At 40.6% G+C, this 12,072-nt stretch overlaps 1 protein-coding gene across 3 annotated transcripts in view; it reads left to right on the top strand.

Annotated features, from left to right (window-relative positions):
- Positions 1 to 8,361, top strand: part of LOC117347916 (RNA exonuclease 1 homolog) — a 189,737-nt gene extending 181,376 nt beyond the window's left edge. The window contains exon 15 of one of the 3 annotated variants that reach the window (XM_033919439.1): positions 6,318 to 8,361. In XM_033919439.1, the coding sequence (XP_033775330.1) occupies positions 6,318 to 6,406 (89 nt within the window). In that variant the 3' untranslated portion in view covers positions 6,407 to 8,361. The remainder of the gene's footprint in view (positions 1 to 6,317) is intronic. The other 2 variants (XM_033919436.1, XM_033919437.1) reach the window with 2 other exon arrangements.
- Positions 8,362 to 12,072: the final 3,711 nt, after the last annotated feature.

Raw genomic sequence — 12,072 nt, 5'->3', positions numbered from 1 at the left:
AGTTATGGGATACCAATTTCTAACATGTACCAAAACAGAGATGTAAGAAATTGGGAGATAATTAACTGATTATAATCTAACCCTCTAGTACTTTTAAGTACTGGTTTGATTTGGATACGTTAGGAATATTGCTGCTGTTAGAGACTGCTCTACTACCTCTAACTGAAAAAAAAAGAGCTTTCAGCTCTTCTGGCAGATGTAATAACTAGTATGAGTAACCATCCAGATTACAACTACCCCTAGGTAACCTTTCTAACCATTTATAAAGACCAGAATGACTGAGTATTGAATGTCTCAAGATTGAAGCTGGATTATGCGAGTAATACAGAATTTTCTTCTCTCCCTCCTGTTACTTTGACCATTCTGATGTCCTCTTCCCTTCTTCCTTAATTTTAATTGCCACAGAAGGAAAGGACCTTTTGAATAAATTGTGCAAGTTTCTGAGAGCTTGGTCTTTGGATCTTTCACCCCATGTTCTTAACCTGGTCCTCAGGCCCCTACCCATTCAGTCAGGTTTTCAGAATTCCCATAATGAATATGCATGAGATATTTATATGTACTAAGAATATAAGAATAGCCTTACTGGGTCAGATCAATGGTCCATCAAGCCCAGTAACCCGTTCTCACGCTGGCCAAGCCAGGTGACTAGTACCTGGCCAAAACCCAAGGAGTAGCAATATTCCATGCTACCGATACAGGGCAAGCAGTGGCTTCCCCCATGTCTTTCTCAATAACAGACTATGGACTTTTCCTCCAGGAACTTGTCCAAACCTTTCTTAAAACCAGCTACACTATGCACTCTTACCACATTCTCTGGCAATGTGTTCCAGAGCTTTAACTATGCAAATCTGGCTTTATATATATCATTGTGTGTATCCTGAAAACCTGATTGCTTAAGGATTTGAGGGCTGAGATGAGAATCACTGCTGTAATATGGCTGTCTAGAACACAGTTCTTCAACCGCCGGTCCACGGACCGGTGCCGGTCCGCAGGAAATTTTTGCCGGTCCGCACAGGACCGGCAAGATTGACTCATTTCAACTTCCTGCCGGTCCGCGCAGGACCGGCAAGATCAGCATCGGAAGCGTGCGCTGGGCCGGAGAGATCTTGGGGAGCCTCCGACAGTGGCTTTCTCCCCTCTCTTCAGCTCTCCTTTACCTCCCAGCGCAGCGATTCACGAAGGCAGCCTCGGGGCTTTTGCTGAGTCGCGGCTGCCTCTGATGATGCAACTTCCTCTTTCCTCAGAGGCGGCGCGACCCAACAAAGGACCCGAGGCTGCCTTCGTGAATCGCTGCGCTGGGAAGTAAGAAGAGCTGCTGGGAGGGGAGAAAACCACTATCAGAGTCTGGGAAGCTGCTGGGCAGGGGAAAAAGGGACAGCTGCTACTGGAAAGGGAGAAGGAGAGATGCTTCTGGGAGGGGAGGAGGGAAAGGAATCTGGGAAGCTGCTGGGCCAGGAAAAAAAAGGGACAGCTGCTACTGGAGAAGGAGAGATGCATCTGGGAGGGGAGGAGGGAAAGGAATCTGGGAAGCTGCTGGGCCAGGAAAAAAAGGACAGCTGCTACTGGAGAGGGAGAAGGAGAGATGCTTCTGGGAGGGGAGGAGGGAAAGGAATCTGGGAAGCTGCTGGGCCAGGAAAAAAAAGGGACAGCTGCTACTGGAGAAGGAGAGATGCATCTGGGAGGGGAGGAGGGAAAGGAATCTGGGAAGCTGCTGGGCCAGGAAAAAAAGGACAGCTGCTACTGGAGAGGGAGAAGGAGAGATGCTTCTGGGAGGGGAGGAGGGAAAGGAATCTGGGAAGCTGCTGGGCAAGGAAAAAAAGGGACAGCTGCTACTGGAGAGGGAGACGGAGAGATGCTGCTGGGAGGGGAGGAAGGGAAGAGAGTTACTGCTGGACAGGAGGAGGAGGGAAGGGAGAATGAAAAAAGGAAGGAAACAGCTGGCAGAGAGATTAGAGGAGGGGAAGGGGAAACACAGGCATGAGAAAGTAGAGAGATTGATGATAGGAAGGGGTCAGCAGAAAAATAAGCAGAGGGACAACGATGATAAAAATGAAGAGAGCAGTGAAGATGGAATGAATCATGTAAAAAGGAGAGAGGGGCACAAGCTGGATGGAAAGGGGAGAGGGACATAGAAAGAAGACATACCATATGGAAGGGGCAGATGCTGGATTGAAGAGACAGAGAGAGCATACGCTGGAAGGAAGAGAGTGAAAAAAAGATTGAAAGCAGAAACCAGAGATGACAAAAGGTAGAAAAAAATAATTTTATTTCTATTTTGTGATTAGAATATATCAGATTTGAAATATATATCCTGCTAGAGCTGGTGTTAGACATAACTGGGGACTGCAAAACCCAGGCAGTGCTTCTTTAGCTTCCAGCTGGCTTAGGGCGCTCTCTGACCAGGGGGCAGTTGCCCTAGTTGCACTCCCCTAAAACTATTCCTGTCATGTGTTACTTCAGTATTCTGTTAGCATGATATTTCTGTGTAGCATTCTGTAATAATTTGGCTTGTTCAGTTTTCTTGATAGTAGAGGGGATATATGTTAAGGGGAGGGGAGACAGGGGTTTTGTTGATCCTTGCTCTGAATTATTTATATTTATAAAATGACAATTCTACAGAATATTGTTTCTTTTTATACTTTAATAAAATACATTCAATATAAAATCATAACTGAGGCTTGTGTGGATGGGATCAGATGATTTGTGGGGACCGAGCTCGCGGAGATGGGGCGGAAACGGGGTTTTTAAATTTTAGTCCTAGTAGTTTGCCGGTCCACAAAATAATTCTTTTTTTTCTGCCGGTCCACGGGTGTAAAAAGGTTGAAGAACACTGGTCTAGAAAACCGGTGAAATAGAATTATGCCAAAGCCCAATGTTCACTAAACTTACCAGTACAAATCTTTGTGCCACATTACATTTACAAATAAAACTAGTATTTCAAATCCAGTACCATGGGAGAAAATCTTTGACCAATATTTCTGGGTTTGGTTGGGGTTTTTTTTTTGTACCACTTCTAGCCTTGGCAGGAGCAATAGCATCAGCAACCCTTCTATCTCGTTCCAGCTTACCCCTTTAGTTTCTAATAACTTAGCCTTGATTCCTTTTTCAGTTGATCCTAAGGCTTTTATAACATTAGAAGTATCTATAAACCCCTTATAGCCTACTGCCTCTCTTTATTCACCATTATGTATTGAGAGAAAAATTATCTACTGATAAACTTAGAAACAGAAACTTGATGGCAGATAAAGGCTAAATGGTCCATCCAGTCTGCTCATCCCCTAAGAGATCCCAAGTGGTTGTCCCACGCTTTCTTGAATTCAGGCACAGTCTTTATCTCCACTGCCTCTGCTGGCAAACTATAACACGCATATACCACCTTTTCTGTAAAAAAAGAAAAAAAAGTATTTCCTTAGATCAGTGGTTCTTAAACCTGTCATAGGGAACCCCCCCCAGTCTGTTGGGTTTTCAAGAAATCCCTAATATATATATATGAGGCAAATTTGCAGCTATTTTATGCAAATCTGCCTCATGCATATAGCTTTTTCAAGCTGTTTGGCCACCTTAAGATCATCACATACTATCAGACCCATGTTCCGCTCCTCTTTTGTACATAAAAGTTCTTCACCCCCTAAACCAGTGGTCTCAAACTCGTGGACCGCCAGGTACTATTTTGAGGCCCTTGGTATGTTTATTATAATCACAAAAGTAAAAGAAAATAGTTTCTTGATCATATGTCTCTTTAGCTATAAATTACAATATTATTATTAAGACTTAGCCAAAAGGAAAGATTTATAAAACTATAAAGAGTTTTATCTCATGCAAAATTGTCATTTCTGTAATAAGATATTAACTATTTTTTCTGAGGCCTTCCAAGTACCTAGAAATCCAAAATGTGGCCCTGCAAAAAGTTTGAGACCACTGCCCTAAACTGTACCGTGCCCTCAGGGTTTTGCAGTCCAAATTACATTACATTAGTGACTTCTATTCCGCCAGTACCTTGCAGTTCTAGGCGGATTACAAAAGAAGATAACTGGACATTTCCAGGAAAAAAATGCATGACCTTCAATTTCTTAGTTTTAAATCTTAGCTGCCAATTTTCAGACCAAGTTTCGCTAGGTCCTTCCTCATATTATTCACACCATCAGATGTGTCTGTTGCAGATTTTGGTTTCATCTGCAAAGGAATCCACACTATGAGTACAGATATCACTCGGAATGTATATTAACTTCTTATCTAATCTGAGATTTCCGAGTTGCTCTATACCTAACTAGGTTCAAACTGACTTCCAATGCTATTTAAATTGTTACAATTTAAAGAAAAAAATAGTAATACAAAAAGCTCTTAGAAGTACATAATAATACAAATGTGTGTGTGTGTGGGGGGGGGGGTAATAAAATTGGAGAGTTAATACTCTATGTAAGGGAAGCTAAGGGTGGAGAACCCTACTGTGCAGTTTCTACAGAGACACAAACTAGTGCTATGCAATAGTGATGATAATATCATGTGGAGCACTGCTCTTTTCAGCTATACCGTCACACTAGGATATCCCTTACAAATAAATCTTTATTAGTGATATTATCATCACTATTGCATAGAAGTTAATATACCTCATGAGTGCTATCTGTACTCATAGTATGGATTTCTTTGAAAAAGTATGGGCCTGTTCGACCTTGGGTTGATTTGATTTGGTTCATCTGCAGACAACTCTTACCTGAGAGCCCTTCAGTAATATCGCTTACAAAAATGTTAAAAAGTAGCAAACCTTGAGGCACACCACTGGTAACATCCCTTTCCTCAGAGAGATCTCCATTGACCAGTACCCTCTGTTGACTTCCACTCACCCAGTTCCTAACCTAGTCCGTCACTTGGGGCCCATAGTAAGCGCACTCAGTTTTTTTTATTAGCTGCCTGTGTGGAACATTATCAAAGGCTTTGCTAAAATCTAAATACATCACATCTAGCACACTCCCTCTATCCAATTCTCTGGTCACCCTGTCAAAGAAATTAATCAGATTTGTCTAACAAGACCTGCCTCTGCTAAATCCATGTTGCCTCGGGTCCTGGGGCTAATAGGTCTAATCTGTACCCCCTCCTCTGCTTGTAACAAGTTAATTGTACCAATTTTGAACAGTTATAGCCTAGTAATTGCCATCTAGCCGCAAATTAGACCACTCAACAAGAAGTACTAGGAGACTAGTTGGAAGTTGACAATAAGGTCAAATAGGAAGAGAGTGTGGGTCCCCCTGCTCTATGGACTATGTGCTGCATTCAGTTATAAGATATACCTCATTTTCTTTTTTTTTTCTTTTTTAAAATTCTTTATTCATTTTCAAATTTACAATAAGTGTAACAATATAACCAAACAAATTGACAATAAATATAACACTTAATAATCATCAATGTACAAATAATATGCTCTTATCTCCCACCCTTCCCACCCTTTCTTATCATATAATCAATACCTTATACAATATGTAACAATAAATTTACCCTCCCCTCTCCCCCTCACAATCAAACTTGTAAATTTAAGGGAAAAAAAAATAAAATGTCATCTAATCGGTATAATACTTTGTAAATGGCTCCCACACATCCTGAAAAAAACCGCGCTGTATTGCAATAAATCTTTCCATTTTATAAACATGACATATGGAATTCCACCAGAAATTATAATTTAATCTACTCTAATTTTTCCAATTATACGTAATATACCTCATTTTCTAGCCCTTCACATGTACACTCTTGTTGCTGCTTCTACTTCATACTATAATTGTCTGTTTACTATCACGATCCAGCTGCCAAGCTTTTAAAAATTTCTTTCCTTGGAACTGAGCATTATTACCCTGACCTTTACAAACTTCAGCAGAATTGGCTAAGCACTGCCCGCAGTACCTGGCTCCGAGATCAGATTTGCCAATAATGCTTCCTTCCTTTTACTATCTGCCTGCATATATTTGCCCCTTACCTTTGCTCCCCTCACCTTTTTTTACCCATGTCTAGCCAAATAAATACCCTAACCTAGTAGCCTCACCAAAAACTCAATAATTCAGATGGTCACAATTCCCTCATTCCACAGTTCATTCCCCATAATCAAATAACAGGAGTAATACCAATTCCTACCTTTTTTAACCTCTTCACAGAATAAAATATCCAAGCTGTCATAAACACATACTAAGTGCTCACACTTAGAGCATTTTAATGCAGCTACTCTTGGTGAAATTTGGGAGCAAAAATGGCACTTGGTAAATAAGTCTCTGAAGTTGTGTTTTGACCTAGATGTGTTTTAAAAATACTTTTCTAATTCTTTTTGTTCTGTTTAGTTGGTGGTCATAACTGTGTTGAAGATGCAAGAGCTTGTATGGAATTAATGATTTGGAAGGTCAAAGAAGACACCAAAGGAAGAAGATGATTCTTTGTATTAAATACCTGTTGTATTAAAAATGAAAGTGAACAATTATGCTATATTGTAACTTACTGTATTGGGTTGTTTATACTTGTATGTATTTTCTGTAAAATATGTACATTTGATTTCCATGGAAAAATCTATATGCTGTGATTGTAAAATCTGTAAAGCTTTAACAGTTTTGTATATTAATGTTAAAAGCCTAAGGAGGATTGTTTCTATTATGTCTACTCTGCATTTGTATTGTAGTGTTTCTTACTGTTGTACTTCTTTTTTGTTTTCAGTCCAAACCGCTACCCTAAGCCAAATAGTTAATGTCATTCTATTCAACAGCAGTTCTCAGTCTTGAAAAGACATGTTCCATATTGGGTGTGGGTTAGTCTGCCTTCTTTAAGAATACTGGCGAGTTGGCCTTGAGAGCCTTTGTGTGATGGCTTGGCTTTAGCGGCTTCTTTTTTGAAACGCTAATGCTGTGCTACTCATCACGATAATTTAAGCTACAGGCATATACCACTATGGCAGTATTGTATTGGTTATGTCAAATTTTAAGACACTAGCTCAAAAGAAAGAATGAAGTTTGAAGCTGATTGTGAGAGGTGAGTAGGGAAACAGTCAAGGACAATCATCAACTTCTATTTTTTCTAAAGCTTTTGCCGATGCTGCTTTCCCTACTTTTTGTGAATAATATGTCAGAGTCCATCAACAGCAGTTCATGTAACAAATGTCAGCATGACAGCAGTTATAAATTGTGTCCTGGTTGATTTTCAGAATCCTCATAATGGCTACAGAGCAGATAGTTTGAATATCCAGTCCTTCTGCATACCCTTTAAAAAAAAAAAAAATCCTCAGTAACTGAGGATAATAGTGAGCAAGAGCCTATTTTCTTTGAAATTATTCTGGCAAATTGGGATAATTATAGTTAGGTTTGATGAGTTGTCATTACAATAGCTGTAGGCTTTATTGAATACTTTGAAATAGTTCATTTGATTGTTTCTTATTAGCTGGGCAATGGGGCAATTAGCTTTTGGTTTAATTTTAGTAAAAAAGAAAAATAGTGGGAATGTTCTGTTTGGAGGGAGGAGGAAGCTATCATTTTGCTTAGACTGTAACCCTATGACCTTTGGGAAATAGCAAAGGAACTGTTGTGTTGAGATACACTTTTGATTTATTGATTTATTTAATTTGTTTTCCTTGTTGAAAACTGTTAAAGCTAGAAGCCATTATGTTGGAATTATGCAAAATAAAAATATAGAGCCATGATGGTGAGGGATTATACAGCAGTAGTTTAAAAACTGTGATCTAAATTTAAAGCAATTTTCTGTTCAAGGTATAGTATAGTGTGTTTAAAATCCTTTCTTATTTTGGGAAAAATAATTTGTGTGAACCTTAAGTGTAACTAAAAACTGATTCAAAACCTGGCTTGTCTCTTTAATCTGTTTACAAATCTCTTCTGCCCTCCATTGAATCTTTCTGACTTTGCTAATCTTGCAAGTTCTAATCCTATAAACTCCTTTGTGGGTTTATGTGTGAGAAATGTCTTGTGCTTTTTATTTATTTATTTAAACATTTTCTATACCGCTTAAGAACTAAATGGTTCACATGAGTTAAACATAATTATGATAAACTAAAGTCTTAAAATCAACAGGGGAGAACTATCTTTTCTTTTCCAAAGAACTGTTAAGTCATAAGAATACGGTGACAAACAATTGGGTTTTTAGCTGTTTCTTGAATTGAAACCGATCACTACATTGTCGCAACTGCCCTACCAAAGCATTCCACATCTTTAACACCAGCAATGCAGAATGTGATTGCTCTGGTGTCTGCATAATAATCTTGCTTCCTTGAGGTTAATATATTTTTATTTTCAGATTGTAAAGATCTACATCAGGGGTCGCAAAGTCCCTCCTTGAGGGCTGCAATCCAGTTGGGTTTTCAGGATTTCCCCAATGAATATGCATGAGATCTATGTGCATGCACTGCTTTCAGTGCATATTCATTTGGGGAAATCCTGAACACCCGACTGGATTATGGCTCTCAAGGAAGGACTTTTGAGATCCCTGATCTACATTTTTATAGTTTACAATGACTTGAAAATACCACAAGGTTTGATGGTAAATATAGATGAGGAAAGCTGATTTAACTAATCAATGCTAATGCCTGGTAATAATCACCTTGTATGTTCCAAGAATACTTGTCTGTCCCATGGTTGAACTAACTTTCGATGGTATCTTTAGAAAATTATCAAGTTCACCAGGAAAGAAATGTGATTCTCTTGGACAAAGTTTGCAGGCATGTCTCTTTGTATATATGTTGTGAATGTTCAAGGGATAGCTTGAGTAAAGCTGCTCTTGAGCAGGAATTCTTAGCTTTTTAGGATCTGCATAATGAATAGGCATGAGATAGATTTGCATACAATACAGGCAGTCTCATGCATACCCTCAAAACTTTGACTGGACCAAGAACCCCCTATACTAGGGTAGTGCTGTTCAATACAATCTTTGGTCACATTTACACAGACAGATTTTTGGAGTATCAATATGAAATAGATTTGCATACACTGTTCCTTGATATTCAGATATATCTTATGCATATGGTTTGTGGATAATCTGAAAACTCAAGTGGCTGGGGTGCCTTATGACAAACAAATGGAGGCAGGAGCCAACAGGGGAAAAAAAACACAGGTATGTAAAAAAAGTTGGATAAAACATAAACACAGTATGGTAAAAGTCACTTCAAATGAGCCTAGTATGGTCATGTTTTGGTTTGTGCCTTATAAGAGCAAAAAAATTGTATCTTGACAGATGTGTCTCAAGCTACAGGCTAATGAAATGCTTGGCCATTGAAGCCTTAAAAACTAGTGATATTTACCTGATATGCAATCACAGTTAATAATGTAACAGAGAGGAAGGAACATAAGGAAATTAACATATGCCCAATCTTTTATAAACATATATAATATACCCCCCCTTAAAAAAAAAAACTGCTAGTGGTTTGCGCCGGCAACAGCTCTGAAGCTCATAGGAAATCTATGATCATCAGCGTTGTTACTGCTGTGATCAGCAATTTTTTAAAAATGCTAGTGTTTTGTAAAAGGGGGGGGGGGAGGGGTGACATAAGGCCAACCCAAGAGGAAAAGATCTTGGAGCCCAGCTTCACCATTCCAAACAGAACCCAGACACCAACACCATTTTTTAAAAAATGATAATTTTTAATTACAAAAAGTGCTGTATGCAATGCAAAATACAAATTAATCAAATTGCAATGTCTTGGTGGCTATAACCTAACTCAGGGCTGCTCAAGTCCGGTCCTTGAGATCTACTGGCAGGCCAGGTTTTCAGGATATCCACAATGAATATGCATGAGAGAGATTTGCATATCAAGAAGGCAGTGCAGGCAAATCTCTCTTATGCATATTCATTGTGGATATCCTGAAAACCTGGCCCGCCAGTAGATCTCGAGGACCAGACTTGAGCAGCCCTGACCTAAATTATTTGCGAGTTCACCTTTATATTGAAAGCTGAGATTGGGTCCATTGCTGTTACAATATTTTGCTAAATCCTGCTTCAGGATTTTAGAGGGCTAATCTTGCACGCTGATATTCAGTGATACTTCTAGCACAGGATCCATCTATAATAATAAAACGCTAAGCGTGCATGTGCACTCATGCCGCGTGATCCCAGATCTGTTGGGATGTGGCGGCACGAGTGCGCATGCGCGCCAGACAAGCCTCCCTGCTCTCCACCTCACAATACGGCCCTACCGGCTGAAGTTTCTTTAGATGCTGCCGCCACGGCTTGAGGTGAAAGGTGGTGCAAAGACAGTGCGGAGCGGCGGCTGCCGGGAGGAGGCCACGGCGGCTTGAGGCAAAAGGCAGTGCAGAGCGGCGGCTGTCGGGAGGAGGCCATGGCGGCTTGAGGCACCTGCAGACCGCAGCAGCTTGAGGCTCCTGCAGGCTGCGGCAGGCCTTCCTGGTCTGAGCCGCGTACTTTTCAACCTCACAGATGGTCCCTGGATGCAACTCTTTGGTTCCCTCTTTCAAGTGTGGAGAATGCCTCAAATTGGCCTTTTTGTAAGTGCGGAGAATGCAAAGCTTCTTTTGCATTATTCGATTCTTCTTTTCTCCTTATATTTAGCTCCAGCTACCCTGGCAACTTGATCATCCTTCTACACTTATCCTATTCCTCTCATACTGAGAGTGCTACACAGGTTCCAGCAAAGCTGAGGCACTATAATTCTCATAGTAGCATATAGTGAGACCTTTTTAAAGCTGCAGGGGGGGGGGGATAGAAATGCTGCTGCATAGGGGGCAGGGAGAAAGACAGATAGTGGGAAGGGAGGGAGACAGAAATAAAGACAGACAAACATATATTCTAGCAGGGGGGAGGTAAAACAAAGGGAGAAGGGCTGCTGCTGGATAAAGAGCAGTGAAGGAGTGATGGTGGACACAGGGGAGGTAAAAGGAAGGGAGAATGGACAGGTGGAGCAAGCAAGAGGTGCTGGTGGGCAGCCAAGGAAAAAGAAAGAAATAAAGCGGTTAAGGAGAGAGAAAGAAATAAAGACAGACACACACACATATATTCTAGCACCCGTTAATGTAACAGGCTATAAGACTAGTAATATTTCAACATTTCTCTGCTTTGTAGCTCAATTTCTTACAATCTGTTTCACCTCTTCCCAATCCTCTGGTACAGCAGGGGTTTTTAAACCTGTCCTAGAGGATCCCCAGCCAGTCAGGTTTTGAAGATATCTCTAATGAATATGTATGCCTACTATCTAAATCTCACTCATGTTTATTCATTAGAGATATCTTGAAAACTGACTGGCTGGGGATCCCCCAGAACAGGTTTAAGAACCACTGTTCTACTGTATCAGCATCTTCCTTCTCCTTACTCTTCTAAAATCTACCCTCTGCTGCTTCTGCCTTTATCTGACTTGTTCTTCCTTCCTCCCTCATGATGCTCTCCGTCCTCAGCATCTTCTCCCATCTCTCTGCTTTGCTCTCTTAAATTAGAGAATGACATGGGAACAATTTGTCCCTGTCCCTGCAGGAACTCAATTTCCCTGTCTCATCCCTGTAAGCTCTGCCTTAACCACACAAGCTTGAACACATGATTTTAAAGTGTTTTGAAGCTTGTGTAGATTAGAACAGAGCTTGCGGGAATGGGGCAGGGACAGGAAAAGATTTATCCCCTTGTCATTCTCTGCTCTTAATGCTAAGATACACACATCCACACAAAATATAGAGATGAAGAAGCTATCCCTATTTAATCTCTTAACCACCTCACCCTTGTCAACACTTGGAAACAGTAGTAGTCCTCCAAGGACCCAGAATTAAGATTTGCCAGAGTGAGATTTGCCTTGGGGTGGGAAATTGAATGGACCAATGCCTCTTGTTGCTCTACCACAATGATGGGAAGAAAGTGGACCTACAATCCAAGTGGCTAATTTTGCTTCCTCAAGGACAGAAAGACCCTACACTTGCTCCTCATATTGCTTCCTTAGAGGACAACCAATAACCATACTTTTGCTTCAGCGACCTCTGCCTTCAGCTATTCTATGCCTCTTTTGGAACTAGGGCACAATGGATTCCATGACACTGACTTGTGCCTTCATGGGAGTGGAAAGGTCAAATAGATCACAGGAATAGCCTTACTGGGTCAGACTGTAGCCTG

The sequence above is a fragment of the Geotrypetes seraphini genome, chromosome 1, assembly GCF_902459505.1.
Source record: "Geotrypetes seraphini chromosome 1, aGeoSer1.1, whole genome shotgun sequence".
Classification (NCBI taxonomy): domain Eukaryota; kingdom Metazoa; phylum Chordata; class Amphibia; order Gymnophiona; family Dermophiidae; genus Geotrypetes; species Geotrypetes seraphini.
Note: the sequence above shows the minus strand (reverse complement) of the source record. Positions and strands in the feature narration are given on the sequence as shown.